General features: G+C 44.6%; 1 protein-coding gene across 1 annotated transcript in view; it reads left to right on the forward strand.

Moving 5' to 3' along the window:
• LOC126210341 (esterase FE4-like) overlaps nucleotides 1-27,391 on the forward strand; it is a 167,858-nt gene that overhangs the window by 11,906 nt on the left and 128,561 nt on the right. Inside the window, exons 2-3 of the mRNA XM_049939557.1 lie at nucleotides 8,872-9,009; nucleotides 20,464-20,623. Coding sequence (XP_049795514.1) covers nucleotides 8,872-9,009; nucleotides 20,464-20,623 — 298 coding nt within the window. The remainder of the gene's footprint in view (nucleotides 1-8,871; nucleotides 9,010-20,463; nucleotides 20,624-27,391) is intronic.

The following is a 27,391-nucleotide window of genomic DNA, read 5'->3' on the forward strand; positions in this document are numbered from 1 at the left end:
GGTGCTACAGGTAATGTTGCGCTGTTAGCAAAGTCACTCGCGTCGGTCGTCTGCTGCTGTAGCCCATTAATGCCAAATTCCGCCGCACTGTCCTGAGTGATACGCTTGTCGTACGTCCCACATTGATTTCTGCGGTTATTTCACGCAGTGTTGCTTGTCTGCTAGCACTGACCAGTCTACTCAAACGCCGCTGCTCTCGGTCGTTAAGTGAAGGTCGCCGGTCACGCCGTTGCCGTGGTGACAGGTAATATCTCGGCACACTCTTGACACTGTGGATCTCGGAATATTGAATTCCCTAAAAATTAGATAAACAGAATGTCCCATGCGTCTAGCTCGAACTACCATTCTGCATTCAGTGTCTGTTAATTCCCGTCATGTGGCCATAATCACACGAATCACCTGACAAGGGAACCTCCCCATCGCACCCCTAGATTTAGTTATAAGTTGGCACAGTGGATAGGCCTTGAGAATCTGAACACAGATCAGTCGAGAAAACAGGAAGAAGTTGTGTGGAACTATGAAAAAAATAAGCAAAATATATAAACTGAGTAGTCAATGGGCAACATAGGCAACATCAAGGATGCTGTGGGCACAGGACCGCCGTGGTCTCGTGGTTAGCGTGAGCAGCTGCGGAGCGAGAGATCGTTGGTTCAAGTCTACCCTCGAGCGATACGTTCACTTACTTTATTTTTGCAAAGTTATGATCTGTCCGTTCGTTCATTGACGTCTCTGTTCACTGTAATAAGTTTAGTGTCTGTGTTTTGCGACCGCACCGCAAAACCGTGCGATTAGTAGACGAAAGGACGTGCCTCTCCAATTGGGAACCGAAAACATTTGATCCAGGAAAACACGTCTGATATATCCTATACGGCACAGGTGACGGAATGTGCGTCACATGACAGGAATATGTTGTCGACCCACCTAACTTGCACACTTGGCGAATGGGTTAAAAGATTCTTCTACCTTGCCCGATTTAGGTTTTCTTGTCGATGTGATAATCACTCCCAAAAAAGTGATGAAAACAAGAGTCTGTCACATAAACTGCAACAAATGAATGCAACAGTCGCACAGTTTTCTCTGTGCTCTGTCAAAACATATGTTTTTAACGTTTTCAAATTTTTCCGTGTGTAGACCGTCAAATCTTGCATATGTCCAAGCAAATCTGAATATGTCCTGGAATTTTGGAGAGCGAAATTGATTATGTGTGAGTGCCTGAACTCTGATAATTGCCTGAAAATAAAAATTTAAACTTTTTACTGGAGAGAAGACTTGAACCAAGGACCTCTCGTTCCGCAGCTGCTCACGCTAACCACGGGACCACGGCGCTCTAGTGCCCACAGCGTCCTTGATGTTGCCTATGTTGCCCTTGGACTACTCAGTTTGTATATTTTGCTTATTTTTTCATAGTTCCATACAACTTCTTCCTGCTTTCTCGATTGATCTGTGTTCAGTTTTTCAAGGCCTATCCACTGTGCCAAATTATAACTAAATCTGAGGGGGGTGCGATGGGGAGGTTCCCTTGTGAGTACAAACGGCAGCTTCACCAGTGCACTGCCCTTTTATACCTTACGTACGCGGTACTACCCCGGTATGTAAATGTGCATATTACTATGCCAGGACTTTTGTCACATCCTTAGGTATCCAACATAGGTCTGTAGCTTTAATGTTGTCCCCATGTTTCAAACCAGTTAGCAGATTCGTTCACTCCAGTCGCGCCAGGTGTACCCACTGACTGCCCCCTGTTGCAGAGGAATCTCTTGGCCGGCTGCTTACGACTCCTTGAGCCTCCTGGTCGCTGGGAATTTTTTCCCTCTTGTGTAGTTCGCTTTCTACGCCTACGCCTACGCCTGCATTTTCGATACAGTCCTCTTTAAACGAAATTTAGAAACTGCCCAGCCACCATGTACTTCACCATGCCCTGACAGATGACAATGACTTCGACGCCGGAATGACAGCCAAACTTCAGAACGTCTGGTCTATTGTACATTTGTAGGCCAAAAGATAGTAGAATTCTGCACAAGACTTACTTTACTGTTGAAGTTTAAAATATGTCAATGGTTGTGTCAATCTAGAATTTCCTTCGCGGTTAACATTTTCAATGATTTTCATCTCACAGTCATTGCGATACCGTACATACTGATTCTTGAAAGGAGAAAAAAGAAACCCGCCACTATTGGCAACGTTATTTCTTCACACAGCTAGCGTCGTTACCGATTTCGAACCAACGGGTTCCCGTCTAAATACACATTTCTTTGGCGTTCATTTAAGTTCACGACTCTTTATTGCTCCTTCGTTTCTTGGGGTGGTGTTGCCCTACAGCGAAAAACGATGGCAGAAACGACCTATGTACACGTAACTATCGTTAGTAATGATTGAATACAATGTGAACAAATCTATAATGTTGAGCTATCGTAGTTACAGTTTCCTTACGTCAAAAATACCACGTCACTTTACTGTAATATTGTTTGCATGTGTTCACGACGTATACATTAAATAAATCGTTTATGTATGTACTGTGGACGATGTCGTGAACACAAGCAAATAACACCGTAACAAAATGACGCAGGATTTTCGACGTAAGTAGACTACAACATCTCAACCTTAAAGATTTCTTTACATTCTCTTCAGTCATCATTAAGGATAGTTAGATTAAATAGTTTGTAAAATCAGTTTTTGCTGCAAGATACCATCACCACAAGAAATGTCCACCTCAAGACAATAAGGGGCCAGAAACTTATTTAAACGCCAAAAAAGGCGTATCTGGACGTGAACGGTCGTCTGAAGATGAAAATCTTGTTTCTAAACCTGTAACGCCGCTATTTGTGTAAACAAATAGCATTTCTGTAGTGGCTGCTTGCTCCTTCCTTCTCTGCAGAAATTATCCTGTATTTTATACGCAGCCACGGTCCAAAAAGTCATGTTAAAAAGTACCATAAAATGCATATATTGTAAAACAACGGATCTTTATATCACTTAAAAACACAAATTACGAGGAGCTTTCGATGAGTAATGCAACACATTTTTTTCTTTGACAATTTCAGTTTTAAAAATGCTGAATTTCTTGCGCGACATTGTGGAATATTCCCAATTTATCCCCTATAGTTTCATGAGGTTCCGATCACTGGCGGCACTGTACTTCAAAATGGCGTCTATAACGGAGCTGCGTTCCAAGCAGAGAACTGTCATTGAGTTTTTTTGGTCGAAAACCAGAGCATCGCAGATATTCAGAGGCGCTTACGGAATGTCTACAGAGACCTGGCAGTGAACAAAAGCAAGGTGAGTCGTTGGGCGAGGCGTCTGCCATCATCGCGACAAGGACGCGCAAACGTGTCCAATCTCCCGTGTGCCGCCTGGCAGCACACAGGCGTGACTCCTGTAATGCTGGAACGTGCGGACACTCTCATTCGGGGTGATCAACTGATCTCAATCATATGCCTCGCTGCACTACTGGACGTCTCTGTTGGTAACGTTGATACACCAGTTTGGATACTCAAAGGTGTGTTCCCACTGGGTTCCTCTCCGCCTAACAGAATAACGTAAGGAGCAGCAGGCAGCAAAAGGTCATTATTCACAATGTTGATAACGGCTGTGATGTGGTGTCTGAGTGGGGTACTGTCAAGTGGGGGGTGCCCCAGGGATCAGTGTTGGGGCCATTCCTGTTCCTTATTTATATAAATGATACGCCCTCTAGTATTATGGGTAATTCTAAAATATTTCTGTTCGCTGATGACACTAGCTTGGTAGTAAAGGATGTTGTGTGCAACATTGGCTCGGTTTTAAATATTGCAGTACATGACCTCAGTTCATGGCTTGTAGAAAATAAACTAACGCTAAATCACAGTAAGACTCAATTTTTACAGTTTCTGACACACAATTCAACAAAAACTGACGTTTTAATTTCACATAATGGGCATATGATTAGTGAAACTGAACAGTTCAAATTTCTAGGTGTTCAGATAGTAAGCTGTCGTGGAAAGCCCACTGCCATTTTTACTATTCGAACGGTATCAAAAGTGAGTGATCGTTCGACACGAAAATTAATCTACTTTGCTTATTTTCATTCGCTATTGTCGTATGATATTATATTTTGGGGTAACTTCTCATTCTAAAAGGATATTTTTGGCTCAGAAACGGGCGGTTCGGGTAACAAGTGGTGTTAGTTCACGAACCTCTTGTCGACTTCTGTTCAGGAGTCTGGGTATTTTGACATTGGCCTCTCAATACGTATATTCCTGAATGTCGTTTCTTGTTACCAATATTAGTTTATTCCCAAGAATGAGCAACTTGCACTCGGTTAATACTCGGCAGAAATCAAACCTGCATTTGGATCGGAATTCTTTAACTCTTGTGGAAAAAGGTGTGCAGTATACTGCTGCATCCATTTTCAATAAGCTGCCACTCGAATTCAAAAATCTTAACAGTAATCCACGAGCTTTCAAATCTAAACTGAAGAGTTTCATCATGGGTCACTCCTTCTATTCTGTCGAGGAGTTCCTTGAAAAATTAAGCTAATTTTTATTGTATTGCTGATAGCGTTTACTTAAACTTATGGAGTAACTTTTTTAAGGCTGATGAACATTTATTTTTATCTGTTATTACTTTTATGTTGTAATTTCATGTACTGACACGTTCCATGACCTTGGAGAGTTGCTCCTCAATTTGGTCCTACGGAACTTGAGAAGTAAATAAAATAAAATAAAAAAGGATCATCTGGGAGGACCCTTACGCCCTCACCGTACCACTCTACTGGTCGAAATCGGATCCGACAACGTTTTGCTGCATTAATAACCTCCCTGAAATCTGGTTTCGCAGGACATAGTGGATCAGCTTGTGGAAAGGGGCCAAGGCCAATTACTGTTAGTTGTACAAGAACACACACAACTATATTCCTCAACCAATGCACAGTTTTCTCTTTAAAACAACAAAGATCAATTCACGCATGAGGGCCCAAGTAACTTCTCCAGAATAAGTTCAAATGATTGCTTTTAAAACACCAGAATTTAGAGTAACGGCTGAAGGCCTTACTTGACTAAAACCACAATATCTTCTCGGCTAAAGACCGATATGAGATTTCAGATCCGCTAAGAAAAAATTCTTTAAAGCCAAGAATTTACAAATTCCGGCTAAAGGCCATATTAAGGAAAATGCATGTCAATTCTTCGGCTGAAAGCACAATTAAAAAAATTTTCTTTACATAATAAAAGACAGACTTTAAAGATAAGCCTTTACACAGTACAACAGGAAAACGTCTTAAGAAAACTTGAAGTATCTTGTCGGCTGAAGGCCCAAGCAATTAGTCAAGAGTAATTAAAGACAACCTTAAGATAAACATTGACAGAACACGGCAGAAGGCCGTTTCAAGAATTCAAGGTAGTGAAAGAGAAACCTTACAGACAAGAATTTACATATTAAAGCCACAGATTCTGGAACAAACGCGGCTGAAGGACTAAATATAGAGCAAGAAGAATTGTAAATGAAACACTGCTGAAGTCCTAATCTGAAGTCCTAATCTTAAAGTTGTTATGAAGTTCGGTTGAAGGCCATATACTAAACATAAAACAGACAATATTAATACACGGCTGAAGGCCTGGCACAATACCTGCCACCAAATAAAATAACAATCACAAACAACAAACAGTGGTCCAGTAGGAGACGAGGCACTGGCGGAAGTAAAGCTGTGAGTACGGGGCGTGAGTCGTGCTTGAGTAGCTAAGATGGTAGAGCACTTGCCCGCGAAAGGCATAGGTCCCGAGTTCGAGTCTCGGTCTGGCACACAGTTTAAATCTGCCATGAAGTTTCAACAAACAGTGGTGCTCAGAAGTGTTCCAAGGATCGGCCTGGGGCGTCAGCCGAGAACCGCTAGATGTACATTTGGTAATCGGGAGCTCAAGGATGCAACAATTTGAAAAAATTAACAAAGCATAGTGCCGCACTGCCCGCTGGGCGCCTAGCCGGCCGGTTACGCAACCCGCTTGGCTCGGCGCTAGGCCGGCGCACCAGCAGACGCGATTTCAAGTTCGCTTTGGCATCAACGTCTCGAACGTAATGTTGGCGGAAAGGAGTTTGTGTCCCTACTTGTTGCCCGACTGGTTGACTGCACGAAGGTCTCATGCATTTCACTCAAACTATTTGCCTGACGCACTCGAAGATGCTCCAATTCATATTCGGCAGACGATATCGTTCCGACATGGTGGTCCGCCTACACACTTTGCAATTAATGTGCGACGATATCTGAACAGAACATTTCTAGAGAAGTGGCTCGGGTGGGGAGGTCAAGTTGTATAGTTCCCGCGTTCACCTGACCTAAATCCCTTGGACTTCTTCCTGTAGTAACACTTGAAGGCGCATGTAAATTCTGCTCTGCCGACACATATGGAAGAACTGATAGTGTAAGTTCATGCCGCTCTTGTATCTGTGGATGAAGCCACGTTGCCGCAGCTGTAGGGTCCAGCGCGTAGCGCAATGTTTGGACGTGCTGGGAGTCGCTTTGATGGTTCAAATGGCTCTGAGCACTATGGGACTTAACATCTATCGTCATCAGTCCCCTAGAACTTAGAACTACTTAAACCTAACTAACCTGAGGACATCACACAACACCCAGTCATCAGAGTCGCTTTGAATGTCTGCTCTGAGGACAACGTATTCTTTCTTGACAAAAAATAAAAACACCTACAGCCGTCCTAATGATTTTATTTTATTTTGTCGATACCAGTTTCGACGCTTCATTGTGTCATTTTGAGGCTGTTTTGATGCGGTACAGGTGGATACGATCCCCATGCATAACCCATCAGTTGCCAGCCTTACTGGAGTGCTGACACGTGAGTTTCAGTTTATCTGCGAATCCAGTAAGGCTGGCAACTGATGGGTTATGCATGGGTATCGTATCCACCTGTACCTCAAAACAGCCTGAAGATGACGCAATGCAACGTCGAAACTGGTAGCGACAAAATAGAATAAAATCATTAGGACGGCTGTAGGTGTTTTTATTTTTTGTCAAGATAGTAAACGGCCGTCGTCCCAGAGACGTCCTGCTAAAAGAATGGATATACAAAAACGTATTCTTTTGTAAACGTCATGCGGTCATTAATAATGAAATTATTATTGTCACTAGTTGCTAAGTGTTACATTTGAGCGGACGTACTGCATGTACTATAAATGACTAGTAGATGCTGAGTTACTTAAGTATGAAATCATCTTTATCATCTCGAAATTGATGTTGTTTTGTTTAAACTGCCTGTTTCTGACTTGTCAGACCACATTTCTGTTATGTTCTCCGTTACAAAACAGTGTACTACGTAAATGCCGGGTACGTGCGGATTAAGAAATTGCAGAATGAAACTGGCACATAAAAACAAATACGCCTCAACCCAGAAGCGAACCCTCGTCCTCTTGCATGCTAACCCAAAACGCGATCCACTGCATGATCAGCACATCACTACGACGATATGCGGACAGGTATAGTTACCGTGCATGTGATTACAGCGCTGCCAGATTGCCAATCTTTAACGTCAATTTGCAGCCAGAAACATGCGTAAGATGTCATTTTGTGAGAGACATTTTTGTAATGCCAATATGTGAGGAATCGCGCTGCGAAGTCCGAGTACGAGAACTTCTCTTCACCCTGTATACCATACATATTTAAGAAATACGTAGTCTCTGTCTGTCTGAAAGTTAATTATAGTGCTGTGTAAAAATTGGAACTAAAACTGTCAATAGCTTTTTGAGATTTTTCGTAATAACGTTAAACAACGACTTGTTTCATATCATATTATATTAATGTAGATGGCTATTTCTTAATAGTTGTGTCGTTTATTGTGTGCTGAATTAAATCTTACATCATGTCATACATTGACGTATGCACTGCATATGAAAGGAATAAATTTTGTTAGTAGTTAGTGAATCCTTTACGGTGCTGTATACTCTACGACAAGGCCAACATCCATTATTCAGTTTGCTACGGTCGCAGGTTCGAATCGTGCCACGGGCATGGATGTGTGTGATGCCCTTAGGTTAGTGGGGTTTAATTAGTTCTAAGTTCTAGGGGACAGATGCCCACAGATGTTAAGTCCCATAGTGCTCAGAGCCATTTGAACCATTTGAACCATTATTCAGTTAGCCGGCCGAAATGGCCGAGCGGTTCTAGGCGCTACAATCTGGGACCGCGCGACCGCTACGGTCGCAGGTTCGAGTCCTGCCTCGGGCATAGATGTGTGTGATATCCTTAGGTTAGTTGGGTTTAAGTAGTTTTAAGTTCTAGGGGACTGATGATCTCAGAAGTTAAGTCCCATAGTGCTCAGAGCCATTTGAACCATTATTCAGTTACAAGGCGCACCACTTTGATACTGTTAAATACGTTGTGCGATATTCACTAATTTAGTAGCCGAGCTGATGGGGACTGATCTGTCTCTCAGTAGCACAGCTGGTATGCGTGCAATAGCTTTCCGAGAGGAATGCATTCAGGCTCGGTTGGCCTTTACGCGTGGTAAGTAAAGTTTCACAATTTTGCTATTCTTTCTGACGTTGTAGTCTACATTTATTAAATCACATCAGTCACCCTTACAATGGTGCTTTTAATCCGCCTTTGACACGTAGACACCCACAATCTACTCAGCAGCGGATAGTAGCCGCACTAACTTTTCTTTGACGCAACCACACAAAACATTTTATAACGTTAAGCAGTATGGACCATGATTAACAATCAGTGGAACGATTGAAAAAGTGATAGCCGGTGCCAGTTGTGAATATAAAGTATTACCTGTGATTATGTCAAGCAGGATATTAAGTGTGCGGTGAAAAAGTCAATCACTACCTAAATGACAATGCGTGAGTCTGCAGCTCTGCCACAGTACGTGTGTATGTTGTATGTTTCAGCCACCACAACCGCCTGCCGCTTGGAGTGGAGTCCGAGATGCGACTAAAGAGGGCAACGTCGCGCCGCAGGTGGACCTCCTGGTGGGGAAGTACATTGGCGACGAGGACTGCCTCTTCATCAACGTCAGCACGCCCAAGGTACATCTCAGTCACAACTACTCTGACCTATATGAAAACAGTGCACTATAAGGGCAATAGTATCATCACACCTCTTAGAAGATTGAAGCTCGACTTCAGAGACAAACAAAAGAGCTACTCAGTTGGGCAACAGCTACCGTCTAGGCAGCAACAAATCAGAGCACAGTGTTTAGTTTGTGAGCTGTAATGAGCTTATAATAACAAGAACTGTTTTACTTTTTATTTAGTATGCGCATTTTAGTCAGAATTGTTAAATATGTTGCCTATTTGTGTATCCAGTTATCACAGTTCCATGGTGTTATAACACTGTGGTGTATATGTCCGACGACTTTAGTATGGATAGGGACTGTGGCTACTGCAGTCCGACGCGAGCTGAATTGGTAACACTTCACCCACAAGTGCAGGTGGTGCTGGTATCAGCCGTGCAGGTTGAGGCTGTTGCCAGTGGGCTTCACTATGTGGGGCTGGATGTAAGGAAGCAACTTCCAGCACGTCCACTGAATCCCCCGATTTGTCCACCACTGTGACCCTCCCTGGCTACTGCCCACATTGAGGATAATGCCTCACCCTAGCCAAGTGAGCGGTCGTTTCAAGGTGTGGCAAGATGTGGCCCCCTCCGGAGGGGGGAGGGGCGATCGAGTGTCCTTCCTGATTCATCTGATGAACAGATTTAGGGCGCTATAAATGTGCTTGACAAAAGTCCTGAACCAGATGCCGTCACTCGCCCAGTTCCAGAAAAGCTTGCAAGGTCTGGGCAGTCACAAAGGGTGGGATCACTGCTAGTTGGGAACTCCAAAGCCAGATATGTAATGGAGCTTCTAAAGGTTATGGTGGTCTGGAAGGAGAACAAATCCAGACTACACTGTGTGTGTGTACCTGGAGGAGTCATTCAAGGCGTGAAACTAATGGTTCCTGATACCATGAAGAACACAGGGTACAGCCAACTGAAGGTGGTGGCTAATGTTGGTACTAAAAATGTGTGTTCTCTGGATTGGGAGAGTTTCTCTCTGGTTTCAGGCGACTAGCTGAAGTGGTAAAGATTGTCAATGCTGCTCGCGAGATTAAGGCAGATCTCACCATCTGCAGCATCAACCGGACCGACTGCGGATCTTTCGTGCCGAGCCGGATGGAGAATCTGAAGCAGAGGCTCAGACGGTTCTGTTACCGTGTAGGTTGCAGGTTTCTCGACTTACGCCATAGAGTGGTGAGATTTTCGGTTCCCCATAATAGGTCACGGGTCAAGCATACACAGAAGATGGCTACACGGGTAGTGGGTGTTGTGTTGAATGGACTGGGCGCTTATATTGGGAAGTCTCGGGAAAATGCAGAAAGAGCTTCAGTCTCAAAGGATGCAGGACGAAAGAGCTCGATGAAAGAGCCATACCAAAAGACTGGAAACTTCGACACGCGACACCAATACTCAAGAAAGAAAATAGGAGTAGTCCTATGAGTTACAGACCAATATGACTGACGTCAGTTTGCAGTAGGGTTATGGAACATATACTGTGTTCAAATATCAAAAATTACCTTAAAGAAAATGGTCTGTTAGCACATGGTCAGCAAGGATTCAGAAAATACGTGATTTGGAGCAACATTCTTCGATTGTTTGCAGATTACGCTGTTATTTACCGTATGGTAAAGTCATCAGAAAGTTAAAACCACATGCCAAAGGATTTAGGCTAGATCTCTGTATGGTGCGAAAAGCGAGAATTGACTCTATATCATGAAAAGTGTAATTTCATCCACATAAGTATTAAAATGAATTCACTAAATTCAGGTTACACAATAAATTGCACAGATTTAATGGCTATCAATTCAACTGATTTTCTACATGTTACAACTATGAATAATTTACACTGAAACGAACATATAAGTAATTCTGATTGAAAGGCGAGCCAAGGAATGCGTTTTATTGACAGAATTCCTAGAAGCTGCAACAGGTCTGCTAAAGGCGTTGCCTACATCATGCTTCTTCGTCCTCTCCTAGAGTACTGAGGCACAGTGTGAGATCCTCACCAGACAGGATTCATGGAGGACATCGAAACCGTCCTAATGAGTCAGCTCGATTAGCATTATCGCGAAACGGGGGAGAGAATGTCACGGATATGGTGAGTGAGTTGGTACGGCAATCATTAAAACAAAGGCGTTTTCGTTGCGGCGAGATCTTTCCACGAAACATCAATACCAACTTTCACCTCTGAACGTGAAAAATTTTACTGTCGCCAGCCTACATAGGGAGAAATTGTCATCGTAACAAAATAGGAGAAACCAGAGCACGTACAGAAATATTTAAATTTCAATTTTTCCACACACTATTAGGAAGTGGAACATAGAAAAATAGTCTACAGATGGTGCGAAGTAAAATTTAGAGAGGGATAAGTTTGTGTAGAGAATGGGGCAAGGCAGAGTTGCAATTTATCAGTTATTACTGTTTCATTCCGATCTTCATTAAATTTTGCTTACTTTACCCTCAGGACAAGAGAAAGATCAGTGTCTGCATAAGATTTCGTAATCTGAATTCAAATATACATGTATGTGATACATAAAGGGGAAATATTGTTTCCAAAAAGCTCTATTAGAGTTCTTGGCCAATTTACTTCAAATTTCTACATGATCACCAAATGAACATTTGGGCAGACATAGACTACATATTTTTAATATACACAGTACAAAAATATAAATAAATACATATGTATGTATGTTCCACATCTCAACCTAAACCCACCGGAGCGACTGTAACCAAACTTGGTACGCATATCATTTACTACCTGGGGGATAACAACCACCCAGCTATCGAAGGGGGTGGGATGAGGGTGAGACATCAACACAAGAATACCCACGCTTCAGTTATCCTGTTTTTGAGAATGAGAGTACTTAGAGACTTGCAACAAACTGTACACAAAATTTCAAACCTTTACGCACCTTTCTCTCGTTGATGACTCCAGCAAAATGATGAAAGGAAAGAAGCTTGTCATTTATTAAATTTTCACTGTTCATGTTGTGAAACTCCAACATGAAGCATGGAATTTAAATTTATTAATTCTTTACTACTATATTCATGACACAATTTCCAGACAATATTCAGATACGTCACTGAATATACAAGAAAAATTACATAATTGTGCAACACTTAGTTCAGAATACATCACGTCATAAACCCTAAGATACACTATGTGACCAAAAGTATCCGGGCACCCCCAAAAACATACGTTATTCATATCAAGTCCATTATTCTGCCACGTACTGCCACGTACTCCATATCAGCGACCTCAGTAGTCATTAGACATCGTGAGAGAGCAGAATGGGGCGCTCCGCGGAACTCACGTACTTCGACCGTGGTCAGGTGACTGGATGTCACTTGTGTCATACGTCTGTACGCGAGATTTCCCACTCCTACACATCCCTAGGTCCACTGTTTCCAATGTGATAGTGAAGTGGAAACGTGAAGGGATACGTACAGCACAAAAGCGTACAGGCCGACCTCGTCTGTTGACTGACAGAGACCGCCCACAGTTGAAGAGGGTCGTAATGTGTAATAGGCAGACATCTATCCACACCATCACACAGGTATTCCAAACTGCATCAGGATCCACTGCAAGTACTGTGACAGTTAGGCGGGAAGTGATGAAACGGATTTCATGGTCGAGCAGCTGCTCATAAGCCACACATTATGCTGCTAAATGCCAAATAACGCCTTGCTTGGTGTAAGAAGAGTAAACATTGGACAATTGAACAATGGAAAAACGTTGTGTGGAGTGACGAATCACGGTACACAATGTGGCGATCCGATGGCAGGGTCCGGGTATGGCGAATGCCCTGTGAACTTCATCTGCCAGCGTGTGTAGTGCCAGCAGTAAAATTCGGAAGCGGTGGTGTTATAGTGCGCTCGTGTTTTTCATGGAGGGGGCTTGCCCCCCCCCCCCCCCCTTGTTGTTTTGCGTGGAACTATTACAGCACAGGCCTACACTGATGTTTTAAGCGCCTTCTTGCTTCCCACTGTTGAAGAGTAATTCGGGGATGGCGGCTGCATCTTTCAACACGATCGACCACCTGTTGATAATGCACGGCCTGTGGCGGACTCGTTACACGACAACAACGTCCCTGTAATGGACTGACCTGCTTAGAGTCCTGACCTGAATCCTCTGGGATGTTTTGGAACGCCAACTTCGTGCCAGACCTAACCGACCGACATCGATACCTCTTCTCAGTGCAGCACTCCGTGAAGAATTGGCTGCCATTCCCCAAGGAAACTTCCAGCACCAAACTGAACGTATGCCTGCGAGAGTGGAAGCTGACATTAACACTAAGGGTGGGCCAACACCATATGGAATTCCAGCGTTACCAATGGAGGGCGCCACGAACTTGTAAGTCATTTTCAGCTAGATGTCCAGATACTTTTGCTCACATAGTGTCCGTAAGAAACTGCCGCACGTTTTAATTTATTATCGTACTATGTATATTGCAGAAGGGATCCACATATGTCGCTAAATGTATCAAGAAAAATGTATCTTTGTAAGATACATAGGTCATGAGATATGACATCATAAACATTGAGCATTTCCCATCACATACCTGCATTCCAGGTTTTTTTATTGAATGCTCTACGAATTTGTTGTGGAGAAAATCCATTCGCTTTAAAGATGTCATGAGGTATGTGAGCTCCTCTTGGAAATTATCTTTATCGAATATACAGTGCGCCCTATGCACTAAGATCTTAAGAACACCCATGGTCTGTGAAGGGTGACTGCAGCTATTGGCATGTAGATATAGATTTGTGTGTGTTGGTTTACGATATACGGCATGTCCTAATGTGCCACCTACTTTACGGCGAACGACTACATCCAAAAAGAGCAGGTAGCCGTGTTTTGATATTTCCATAGTAAATTTAATACTAACATGGATAGTCTTGAGACTTACTCTGAGGATGGCCGGACGATATGCGGCCGAAATATCTATGGGAAAAAATTTATTCGCGCGGCTGCATGCCCGAAATTTAATAGACTAACACGCGCTTTCTTTTGTCTTCCTTTTTTGCAATTGACTGGTAGGACAGGTAATCTTTCTTAGTCAAATTTGAATTCTGTTGAATCCCAATTTTTTTTTATTTTTATTTTTATTTTTTATTTTTTTTATTTTTTTAACATCGAAAGCTGTACCCAGTAGCCACATCCCTGCAGAGCTCTGATTGCAGGTTTTCCTTTGAAGATGCTGTAGTTACGAGTATCTGTTACATTTTCTTCCGACAATTCTTAAGTTTCTAGAATATAAATTTTATTTATCTCTAAAAATATTACCAGTTCTGATTGTTTACCAGATTTAAGTAAATAATTTACTTTTAAAGTCCCTAAGAAGAATTTTTTAAAATTTTATTTTGTAAGTGGTGGATTTTTCTTTTTAATTATCACCTGGGGTAGTACACTTTCCACACTACAACTGTCAAATTGAAAGTTTGGAATTATATTCCAGGATTGGATAGAACTGTTAGTCCGAAATTTGACATTTTATTCGTGTTGTAACCACTAGGCTATTTGGTTCTCTCCAATCACTAGGAATTCGAATTCTTATTCCACGTTTGAGATCTTTGGCCAGATTTCACCTGTAGCTTTAGCAATGGCACTTCACTGGGTGCTCCATCCGGACCCAGATGGAGGGATATTTTTTTACGAGGTTGTAACTCCCCCCACTACTCCTTCTCTATCACGTGCGGGATTGGGCCCTGAGCCTGTGACCGGCACTTGCGAAGTTGCTACTCCTCGTTATTTTAGTCGTTTTTCGGCTTACCTCCAATCCACATGTTGTACTTGTTAGACTTTTCATTGCATACAACTTGTCCTGCAATTCTTCTTCACTTTGACTCGGGATACCAGTATAATCAGGGAGACTTATTACTGATATCTTTGCAACTTGGGTTTTAATCTTTTTATCCGTCATGGCTTTTCAATGTGTAGATTGAACACTAATAGCGAAAGACTTCAGCTCTGTCTTACACCCGTTTTAATCCGAGTAGTTCGCTCTTGCTCTACGATTCTTACCGTTGCGTCTTGCTTTCTGTACCTTATATTACATATCTTGCCTATAGTCTATACCATTTTTTCTTAGACTTAAGAACTTCCCTCACTATCTTCATTGACGGACGCTTCTTCTGCTCCACGAATTCAATGAACGTATCTCAGTTATTTTTAAGTCCTTCTTCCATTATATCAAATGCAACGTCAGAAGTTTCTCTCTGATGCCTTTCCTATAACCAAACTGATCGTCATCTGCTCCTCTTTCTTTTCTTCTTCTGTATATAATTCTAGTCAGCAATAGTAATGTAAAGCAAATTGTACGATAGTTCTACACATATCTGCGCTTCCTGTTTTCGGAATTGGGTTATGATATTTTTCCGAAAGTATCACCAGTCTTATAGCACCTACAAACCATCTTGAATAGTCGTTTGGTTGCCATTTCTCGCAACGATTTTAGTAGTTTGGAAGGTATACTATCTATGCTTTACGCCTAATTTGATCACAAGTCTTCCAAAGCTTTGTTAAACTCCAAAAAAGGATCCCCTATGTTCTCTACATATTCTTGTCACATTATCAGGAAGCTTCTTCTCCTCGCAGAGGCCTTCAATGTACTCTCTCCATGCATCAGTTCTACGTTAAGGAGTGTAATTCCTCTTGCACTCTTAATGTCGTTGCCTTTGCTATTAATTCATCGAAGGTTATTTTAACTTTTCTATATGCTGTGTCCATCCTTCCTGGGACCATTTCTTTTTCAGTTTCTTAACATTTTTCGGGAACCTTTTCCCTTTAGCTTACTAGCACTCTCTACTTATTTCATTCCTAAGTGACTCATATTGATGTACCAATGTATTACACCTAACAGATTTAAGATTCCTTATTTCGTAGATCAATTGAAATATTAATTTGTTATCCACGGTTTCTACGCTGTTTCCTTCTTTGAACCTATATTTGTGTCTCCAACTTCAGCGATTGCCATTTACTCTTAAAATTCACCATATTGTGATCTCAATATATATATCTGCTCTTGAGTGCGCCTTACAATCTACCAACTGGTTTCGCAATCTGTGTGTCATTTTGTGTAATGTTTGGTGTCTGGACGCTTTTTCAAACAACACCTCCTCCTCTTGTGATTTTTGAACAGTGTACTCGCTATTACTAGTTGAAATTTTTTGCAGAACTCATTTAGTCATTCTCCTGTCTTACTCTTACCACCCTATCAATTTCCTCACATACTTTCTCCACTTTTTGTTCTGCTTGAGAAGTCAGCATATATACTTGAATTACGGTCGTTGGCGCTGGTTCTGTCGATTCTGATGTGACCAGTCCTTTTACTACACTGTTCACTGTACCCTGTTCATGACGAGTCTTACTCCCATCACATCATTTTCTGCTGCTATTGTTATTACCGTATGTATATTTGTCAAACCAAAAATTCACATCCTCTTTCCACTTCAATTCACTGACCCCCGCTATATCTAGTTTGAGATTTTTCATTTCTCTTTTCAAATATTCTAGCTTCCCTACCACGATCAGACTTTTCACATTCCACGCTCTGTTTCGTACAATGTTTGCCTTTCATCGGTTATTCAGTCTTTTTCTCGTGGCACCATGGCAGTGCTGTTGCATTTCGACAGTACAAAGAGCTTCATTGATATCAATGTAATCAGACTGAGATAACCTTTATGTAGAAAATATTATTCGAAACACAAATATGTTTTGTAAAAAATGTATGTTTTCATAATCGTAAATATAATTTTTGTACAACGGGTGGGGAATATAGGGACACAGATTTCCAAACTATAATAGAAAAAATATAATATGATAAATCAAATTTCAATTGACAGTCGCCAAATATCGAAATAATTCCGAAAACTTCCTGTTACAGTATGAGACATGCAAATATCGAAAAAAGAATATCTGAAAAAGAATACTATCGAAAGCTCTATTTGAAAGAGCTGTTTCGTCACCTACTAATGAAAAGATGTCACAAGAATACAGATTCGTTTGGCGGAGTCTATGAGAAGGTCGTTGGCAGAACGAGAATGACCCATTACCCCAGAAGCGTTCGGCCACTTTTGCAGATAATTTGTGCCAGCCGAAGTGGCCGTGCGGTTAAAGGCGCTGTAGTCTGGAACCGCAAGACCGCTACGGTCGCAGCTTCGAATCCTACCTCGGGCATGGATGTTTGTGATGTCCTTAGGTTAGTTAGGTTTAACTAGTTTTAAGTTCTAGGGGACTAATGACCTCAGCAGTTGAGTCCCATAGTGCTCAGAGCCATTTGAACCAGATAATTTGTGTTCCAAATTGAAGCAGTGGCTGGATCCGAAATGGGGAGTCAGTACGCTTTGATTACTCTCCAAACACGCTAAACCCACATCACGATTTTATTTTATTAGTCTACTGTCGGCTTGGGAAATCTGTGGTAAGGTCTTACGGGACCAAACTGCTGAGGTCATCGGTCCCTGATCATACGCACTACTTAATCTACACTCCTGGAAATTGAAATAAGAACACCGTGAATTCATTGTCCCAGGAAGGGGAAACTTTATTGACACATTCCTGGGGTCAGATACATCACATGATCACACTGACAGAACCACAGGCACATAGACATAGGCAACAGAGCATGCACAATGTCGGCACTAGTACAGTGTATATCCACCTTTCGCAGCAATGCAGGCTGCTATTCTCCCATGGAGACGATCGTAGAGATGCTGGATGTAGTCCTGTGGAACGGCTTGCCATGCCATTTCCACCTGGCGCCTCAGTTGGACCAGCGTTCGTGCTGGACGTGCAGACCGCGTGAGACGACGCTTCATCCAGTCCCAAACATGCTCAATGGGGGACAGATCCGGAGATCTTGCTGGCCAGGGTAGTTGACTTACACCTTCTAGAGCACGTTGGGTGGCACGGGATACATGCGGACGTGCATTGTCCTGTTGGAACAGCAAGTTCCCTTGCCGGTCTAGGAATGGTAGAACGATGGGTTCGATGACGGTTTGGATGTACCGTGCACTATTCAGTGTCCCCTCGACGATCACCAGTGGTGTACGGCCAGTGTAGGAGATCTCTCCCCACACCATGATGCCGGGTGTTGGCCCTGTGTGCCTCGGTCGTATGCAGTCCTGATTGTGGCGCTCACCTGCACGGCGCCAAACACGCATACGACCATCATTGGCACCAAGGCAGAAGCGACTCTCGTCGCTGAAGACGACACGTCTCCATTCGTCCCTCCATTCACGCCTGTCGCGACACCACTGGAGGCGGGCTGCGCGATGTTGGGGCGTGAGCGGAAGACGGCCTAACGGTGTGCGGGACCGTAGCCCAGCTTCATGGAGACGGTTGCGAATGGTCCTCGCCGATACCCCAGGAGCAACAGTGTCCCTAATTTGCTGGGAAGTGGCGGTGCGCTCCCCTACGGCACTGCGTAGGATCCTACGGTCTTGGCGTGCATCCGTGCGTCGCTGCGGTCCGGTCCCAGGTCGACGGGCACGTGCACCTTCCGCCGACCACTGGCGACAACATCGATGTACTGTGGAGACCTCACGCCCCACGTGTTGAGCAATTCGGCGGTACGTCCACCCGGCCTCCCGCATGCCCACTATATGCCCTCGCTCAAAGTCCGTCAACTGCACATACGGTTCACGTCCACGCTGTCGCGGCATGCTACCAGTGTTAAAGACTGCGATGGAGCTCCGTATGCCACGGCAAACTGGCTGACACTGACGGCGGCGGTGCACAAATGCTGCGCAGCTAGCGCCATTCGACGGCCAACACCGCGGTTCCTGGTGTGTCCGCTGTGCCGTGCGTGTGATCATTGCTTGTACAGCCCTCTCGCAGTGTCCGGAGCAAGTATGGTGGGTCTGACACACCGGTGTCAGTGTGTTCTTTTTTCCACTTCCAGGAGTGTAACTGAAACTAACTTACGCTAAGGACGACACACACACCCATGCCCGAGTGAGGACTCGAACCTCCGACGGGGGGAGCCTCCCGGACCGCGACAAGACGGCCCAGGCCGCGCTGCTGCCTCGCGTATTGTCGGCTTGTTTCGTATACAGGGTGTTACAAAATGGTACTGCCAAACTTTCAGGAAACATTCCTCACACACAAATGAAGAAAATGTGTTATGTGAACATGTGTCCGGAAACGCTTACTTTCCATGTTAGAGCTCATTTTATTACTTATCTTCAAATCACATTAATCATGGAATGGAAACACACAGCAACAGAACGTACCAGCGTGACTTTAAACACTTTGTTACAGGAAATGTTCAAAATGTCCTCCGTTAGCGAGGATACATGCATCCACCCTCCGTCGCATGGAATCCCTGAAGCGCTGATGCAGCCCTGGAGAATGGCGTATTGTATCACAGCCGTCCACAATACGAGCACGAAGAGTCTCCACATTTGGTACCGGTCTTGCGTAGACAAGAGCTTTCAAATGCCCCCTAAATGAAAGTCAAGAGGGTTGAGGTCAGGAGAGCGTGGAGGCCGCTCTATCAATCCATCGGTCACCGAATCTGTTGTTGAGAAGCGTACGAACACTTGGACTGAAATGTGCAGGAGCCCCATCGTGCATGAACCACATGTTGTGTCGTACTTGTAAAGGCACATGTTCTAGCAGCACAGGTAGAGTATCCCGTATGAAATCGTGATAACGTGCTCCATTGAGCGTAGGTGGAAGGACATGGGGCCCAATCGAGACATCACCAACAATGCCTGCCCAAACGTTCACAGACAATCTGTGTTGATGACGCGATTGCACAATTGCGTGCGGATTCTCGTCAATTGGGCCAACTGACGGTGAATCGACGAAGTACAGTACATACTGACGAAACTAAAATGAGCTCTAACATGGAAATTAAGCGTTTCCGGACACATGTCCACATAACATATTTTCTTTATTTGCCCGTGAGGAATGTTTCCTGAAAGTTTGGCGATACCTTTTTTGTAACACCCTGTATTTAATAGATGGAAGTGCCCCTATAGTTTGCAACAGGGTGTTATTCAAATACATTTTAGCGTGTCTAATATGGATGGGACGGTCGTAGATGGATGTGTGGAAAACTGGTGGATTGATGCCATAGATTTTGAAGTACGGGAGATTGCACCAGGCTGAATTGGAGGGAACTGTTCAGAAGCTGAAAGGACTGGAAGGAAGGTGGTGCGTTGCCATTCAGGAAACATTTTGCTGTGCTCAGGAGGTTGAGGTACATCGGATGGGTGAAATTCTATACTTGTAAGTGTGTTATTAAACAGGTTGTTCCTGGTCACAGCACAAAGCTCGCACTTGCTTGAACAGTATGCTCAAAGCCACAGAGTCTCTCTCCAGGCATACTTCCATTTTGGCAATATTCGACAGGAATCATTTAGAAGAGTCTATAATAGACTGTTTTGCTTTACTAACGTGCACTGTGACTTGTACTGTGTGACGGTTTGTCCCCCAGCTGCCGTCAGAGGGTTCTGGCAGTCCGCTGCCGGTGATGTTCATGATCCACGGTGGAGGGCTCGCCCTGCTCTCGGGCAACGAGTTCTTCGCTCGTCCAGACTTCCTCATAGAGAGGGGCGTCGTCTACGTTTCCTTCAACTACCGCCTCGGAGTGCTGGGTGAGTACATGAAAAACTGTCAGCCAACTCATTCGCGCTAATGGGTATTCGGGACAGTTCTAAGAATTTAGAATATGGGTTCACAGGTACATCCGCTAATCACTGTGAAGACTGTGGAGGATGGGACTCATTTATTCCAGATAGTTTTCTTCCGGTTGATATAGTTCAAATGGCTCTGAGCACTATGGGACTTAAGTTCTAAGGTCATCAGTCCCTTAGAACTTAGAACTACTTAAACCTAACTAACGTAAGGACATCACACACATCCATGCCCGAGGCAGGATTCGAACCTGCGACCGTAGCGGTCGCGCGATTCCAGACTGTAGCGCCTAGAACCGCTCGGCCATCTCGGCCGGCTTTTCTTCCGGTTACAGTCAAGAAAACGTGGCAGCTGCGCAGATACGCAGGTCGTTCCAAGCGCTGTGTGAGTCCGCCCTCTGTTCCAGACAGGTGGCCGCCTTAGGCTGCTGTCGCCCGAGGAGATAAGCACTTTGTCAGCCAGAAACGGCCGCCTCTTCAGCATATGCGCTGGTTTTCTCACTTCGTACTCTAGTCAGAGGCCATTTATTTCGTCGAATTGTCAGTCATATTGGCATAGTATGGTAATACACTGTCCCGTCATATTAATGTAACAACACCTCAAAAGCAAATACACTATGTGATCACAAACATCCGGACACCCCAAAAAACACTTTTTCATATTAGGTGCACCTACTGCCAGGTACTCCACATCAGCGACCTAAGTAGATATTAGACATCGTGAGACAGCAGAATGGGGCGCTCCGCGGAACTCACAGGCTTCGAACGTGGTCAGGTGATTGGTTGTCACGTGTGTCATACGTCTGTACGCGAGAGTTCCACACTCCTAAACATCCCTAGGTCCATTGTTTGCAATGTGACAGTGATGTGGAAACGTGTAGGGACACGCACAGCACAAAAGCTTACAGCTTGACGTCGTCTGTTGATTGACACAGACCGCCGACTGTTGAAGAGGGTCTTAATGTATAATAATCTATCCAGACCATCACACATTAATTCCAAAATGCATCAGGATCCACTGCAAGTACTATGACAGGCAGGAGGTGAGAAAACGGGTTTCATGGTAGAGCGGCTGCTCATAAGCCACACATCACGCCGGTAAATGCCAAACGACGCCTCGCTTGGTGTAAGGAGCGTAAACATTGCACCACTGAACAGTGGAAAAAGTTGTGTGGAGTGACGAATCACGGTACATGTGACGATGCGATAGCAGAGTCTTAGTATGGTGAATGCCTGGTGAACGTCATCTGCCAGCGTGTGTAGTGCCAATACTGCAGTAAACTTCGGAGGCGGTGGTGTTATGGTGTGCTCGTGTTTTTCATGCAGAGGGCATGAACCCCTTGTTGTTTTGCGTGGCACTATCACAGCACAGGCCTACATTAATGTTTTAAGCACCTTCTTGCTTCCCACTATTGAAGAGCAATTCGGGGATGGCGATTGCATCTTTCAACGCGATCGAGCACCTGTTCATAATTCACAGCCTCTGTTGGAGTGGTCACATGACAATAACATCCCTGGCCTGCACGGAGTCCTGAACTGAATCCTTTAGAACGCCTTTGGGATGTTTTAGAACGCCGACGTCGTACCGACATGGATACCTCCCCTCAGTGCAGCACTCCGTGAAGAACGGGCTGCCATTCCCCAAGAAATCTTATAGCACCTGATTGAACGTATGCCTGCGAGAGTGGAAGCTGTCATCAAGGTTAAGGGTGGGCTAACACCATCTTGAATTCCAGCATTACCGACGGAGGGCGCCAGGAACTTGTAAGTCATTTTCAGCCAGGTGTCCGGATACTTTTGATCACATAATGTAGCTGCACAACGTGTATCAAGAGAGGATGAGGATCTGGAAGGTACTCACAGGGATGAGGAGCCATGACGACTCCAGTATCGTGACCACCCTCTGTTGAGGGTCTAGGACGCGAACAGCTCGATCGGTACGGTCCCACAGATTCTCGATTGGATTTAAATTTGGGGAATCTGGCCGTCAGGAGAGTACAGTAAAGTCATCTTGGTGGTCGTTGAACCACACACGTACTTTACAAGCTCTGCGACACATTGTATTGTCATGCTGGTGGATGCCATCGTGCAGAGGGAAACAAACTGCATGCAGGGGTGGATATGGTCCCCAAGGAATGATGCATGTCTGTGTTGATTCACTGTGCTTCCAGAATGACCAGATCACCCAGAGAATTCCACGAAAATATTCCCGACATCATAATGCTCCCTCTCCCCACTTGGAAGCTTCCGACGACGTCGTACATCGCCAACGGTCATCTGTCTGATGATGCATAAAGAGCCCTCCTGTCGCAACTCAGTGGGCATTCAGTTGTGGTACTGGTGTGCAATTTCCAGCCTTCGTCTCCGATGAAGAATAAGCTTGTGTGTATCAACCAGGCGCCTGATATGGAGCATTGTGCTGCCACCTACTGCCAGGTACTCCACATCAGCGAACCTCAGTAGTCATTAGGCATCGTGAGAGAGCAGAATGGGTCGCTCCGCAGAACTCACGGACTTCGAAAGTGGTCAGAAAAGAGAACCATCAGTATGAATATCAAGAGCTCAGATGGAAAACCAGTTCTAAGCAAGGAAGGGAAAGAAGAAAGGTGGAAGGAATATAGAGGGTCTATACAAGGGCAGTGTACTTGAGGACAATATTATGGAAATGGAAGAGGACGTAGATGAAGATGAAATGGGAGATGTGATTTGCGTGAAGAGTTTTACAGAGCACTGAAAGACCTAAATCGAAACAAGGCCAAGGGAGTAGACAATATTCCGTTAGAACCACTGATAGCATTGGGAGAGCCAGCCATGACAAAACTCTTCCATCTGGTAAGCAAGATGAATGAGATACGCCAAATACCTTCAGACTTCAAGAGGACTATAATAATTCCAATCCCAAAGAAATCACATGTTGACAGGTGTGGAAATTACCGAACTATCAGTTGAAAAAGTCACAGCTGCAAAATACTAACACGAATTCTTTACAGACGGATAGAAAAACTAGTAGAAGCCGACCTCGTGGAAGATCAGTTTGGATTCCGTAGAAATAATGGATCACGTGAGGCAGTACTGACCCTACGACTTATCTTAGAAGATAGATTAAGGAAAGGCAAACCTACATTTCTAGCACCTGTAGACATAGAGAAAGCTTTTGACGATGTTGACTGGAATACTGTCTTTCAATGAAGGTGGCAGGGAGCGAAAGGCTATTTACAATTTGTACAGAAACCAGATGGCAGTCGTGCGAGTCGAGGGGCGTGAAAGAGAAGCAGTGGTTGGGAAGGGAGTGGAGACAGGATTGTAGCCCATTCCCGATGTTATTCAATCTGTATATTGAACAAGCAGTAAAGGAGTAGGAATTAAGATTCATGGAAAAGAAATAAAAACTTTGAGGTTTGCGGATGACATTGTAATTCTGTCAGAGACAGCAAAGGGCCTGGAAGGGCAGTTGAACTGAATGGACAGTGTCTTGAAAGGAGGATATAAGATGAACATCAACAAAAGCAAAACGAAGATAATTGAATGTTGTCGAATTAAATCAGGTGATGCGCTGGGACTTATATTAGGAAATGAGAAAGTAGTAGATGAGTTTCGTTCGCTATTTGGGGACCAAAATAATTGATCATGATTGAAGTAGACAGGATATAAAATGTAGACTGGTAATGGCAAGGAAAGCGTTTCTGAAGAAGAAAAATTTGCTAACATCGAGTGCAGATTTAAGGGTCTGGAAATCTTTTCTGAAAGTATTTGTATGCAGTGTAGCCCTGGATGGAAGTGAAACGTGGACTATAAATAGTTTAGACAAGAAGAGAATAGAAGCTTTCGAAATGTGGTGCTACAGAAGAATGCTGAAGATTAGATGGGTAGATCATATAAATAATGAGGAAATATTGAATAGAATTGGAGAGAAGAGTAATTTGTGGCACAACCCGATTAGGAGAAGGGATTGGTTGGTAGGACACATTATAAGCCGTCAAGGGATCACTAATCTAGTATTGAAGGGCACCGTGAAGGGTAAGAATCGTAGAGGGATGCCAAGAGAAAGAATATACTAAGCAGATTCAAAAGGATGTAGGTTGCAGTAGGTACTTGGAGATGAAGAAGCTTGCACAGGATAGAGTAGCTTGGAGAGCTGCATAAAACCAGTCTCCGGACCGAAGACCACATCTACAACAACAAGTCAGAATGTTTTTGTATATTATTTCTGATTATTGCAGTGTGATAATGTAAAATGTGGCAGCCAGCCCCCAACGTTTGAATGAAGGTATCTGGTTGATTAAAGTTTGCGACACTGTGCATGCGCGGCTTTCCGCGTGGGTCTCGTTACAGATAGCGGTTAGTTGGCACCGGCAACAGCAACGCTTCCTACCCAGGCTGTCTACATCGGAGGTAAAGAGTGGCACTACTGACAACTCTTTGAAATCCTGGAGTAAACTACAGGGTGCAAACGGCTATTTACAACTTGTAAAAAGACCAGACGACACTTATAAAAATGGACAGGTGCGAAAAGGAAGCAGTGGTTGAAAGGGATGTGACACACTGTTGTAGTCTACCGCCGATGTTATTCAATCTGAACATTGTGAGACCTTAACTTTTCCCGGCGAATCGAATGTTCAAAAAACTTACGGGTTTGCTGCCGGGTGACGTCGTCTAACTCCGCCGATATTTAATCAGGAGCACACCCTGCCATTCTCAAGGCACAAATTCAAGGAAGAAAAAGTGTGCAAGCAAATTTAATACCTCGGTTCATAGAGGAGAGACAAGGAAGACACCACACACAGAACAAGTGTCAACATAATCAAAGATAACCAACATCAGAAATATCGATGGTTACTACACTCCTGGAAATTGAAATAAGAACACCGTGAATTCATTGTCCCAGGAAGGGGAAACTTTATTGACACATTCCTGGGGTCAGATACATCACATGATCACACTGACAGAACCACAGGCACATAGACACAGGCAACAGAGCATGCACAATGTCGGCACTAGTACAGTGTATATCCACCTTTCGCAGCAATGCAGGCTGCTATTCTCCCATGGAGACGATCGTAGAGATGCTGGATGTAGTCCTGTGGAACGGCTTGCCATGCCATTTCCACCTGGCGCCTCAGTTGGACCAGCGTTCGTGCTGGACGTGCAGACCGCGTGAGACGACGCTTCATCCAGTCCCAAACATGCTCAATGGGGGACAGATCCGGAGATCTTGCTGGCCAGGGTAGTTGACTTACACCTTCTAGAGCACGTTGGGTGGCACGGGATACATGCGGACGTGCATTGTCCTGTTGGAACAGCAAGTTCCCTTGCCGGTCTAGGAATGGTAGAACGATGGGTTCGATGACGGTTTGGATGTACCGTGCACTATTCAGTGTCCCCTCGACGATCACCAGTGGTGTACGGCCAGTGTAGGAGATCGCTCCCCACACCATGATGCCGGGTGTTGGCCCTGTGTGCCTTGGTCGTATGCAGTCCTGATTGTGGCGCTCACCTGCACGGCGCCAAACACGCATACGACCATCATTGGCACCAAGGCAGAAGCGACTCTCAACGCTGAAGACGACACGTCTCCATTCGTCCCTCCATTCACGCCTGTCGCGACACCACTGGAGGCGGGCTGCACGATGTTGGGGCGTGAGCGGAAGACGGCCTAACGGTGTGCGGGACCGTAGCCCAGCTTCATGGAGACGGTTGCGAATGGTCCTCGCCGATACCCCAGGAGCAACAGTGTCCCTAATTTGCTGGGAAGTGGCGGTGCGGTCCCCTACGGCACTGCGTAGGATCCTACGGTCTTGGCGTGCATCCGTGCGTCGCTGCGGTCCGGTCCCAGGTCGACGGGCACGTGCACCTTCCGCCGACCACTGGCGACAACATCGATGTACTGTGGAGACCTCACGCCCCACGTGTTGAGCAATTCGGCGGTACGTCCACCCGGCCTCCCGCATGCCCACTATACGCCCTCGCTCAAAGTCCGTCAACTGCACATACGGTTCACGTCCACGCTGTCGAGGCATGCTACCAGTGTTAAAGACTGCGATGGAGCTCCGTATGCCACGGCAAACTGGCTGACACTGACGGCGGCGGTGCACAAATGCTGCGCAGCTAGCGCCATTCGACGGCCAACACCGCGGTTCCTGGTGTGTCCGCTGTGCCGTGCGTGTGATCATTGCTTGAACAGCCCTCTCGCAGAGTCCGGAGCAAGTATGGTGGGTCTGACACACCGGCGTCAATGTGTTCTTTTTTCCATTTCCAGGAGTGTATTAATCAACAGGTGAGGTAACACTAATTATGTCCGTTATTTGATGAGAGACAGAGCCGGATTCTAAGCAGCATTTAAACAAAATCCACCATCTCTGTTAATAAGTTTGCTTGATAGTCTGATTTCAACAGCTTCCTTAATAACACTGTCCCAATGACGTGCAAGCCAGAATCTCCGTGTTGTTGTATTCCATAGGATGACCGGTGTCGAGCCAATATATTGGTCAGACATACAGGACTGTGGAAGACCGGTTTATTGAACATAAGCGTCACACACGCTTACAACAGCCGAGCAAATCCGCTATTGAAGAGCATTGCCTCGATACCGGTCATCCTATGGAATACAACAACAACGAGATTCTGGTTTGCACGTCAAGTCATTGGGATAGTGTTATTAAGGAAGCTGTTGAAATCAGACTATCAAGCAACCTTATTAACAGAGATGGTGGATTTTGTTTAAATGCTGCT

Source organism: Schistocerca nitens, chromosome 10 (genome assembly GCF_023898315.1).
Source record: "Schistocerca nitens isolate TAMUIC-IGC-003100 chromosome 10, iqSchNite1.1, whole genome shotgun sequence".
Taxonomy (NCBI): Eukaryota; Metazoa; Arthropoda; class Insecta; order Orthoptera; family Acrididae; genus Schistocerca; species Schistocerca nitens.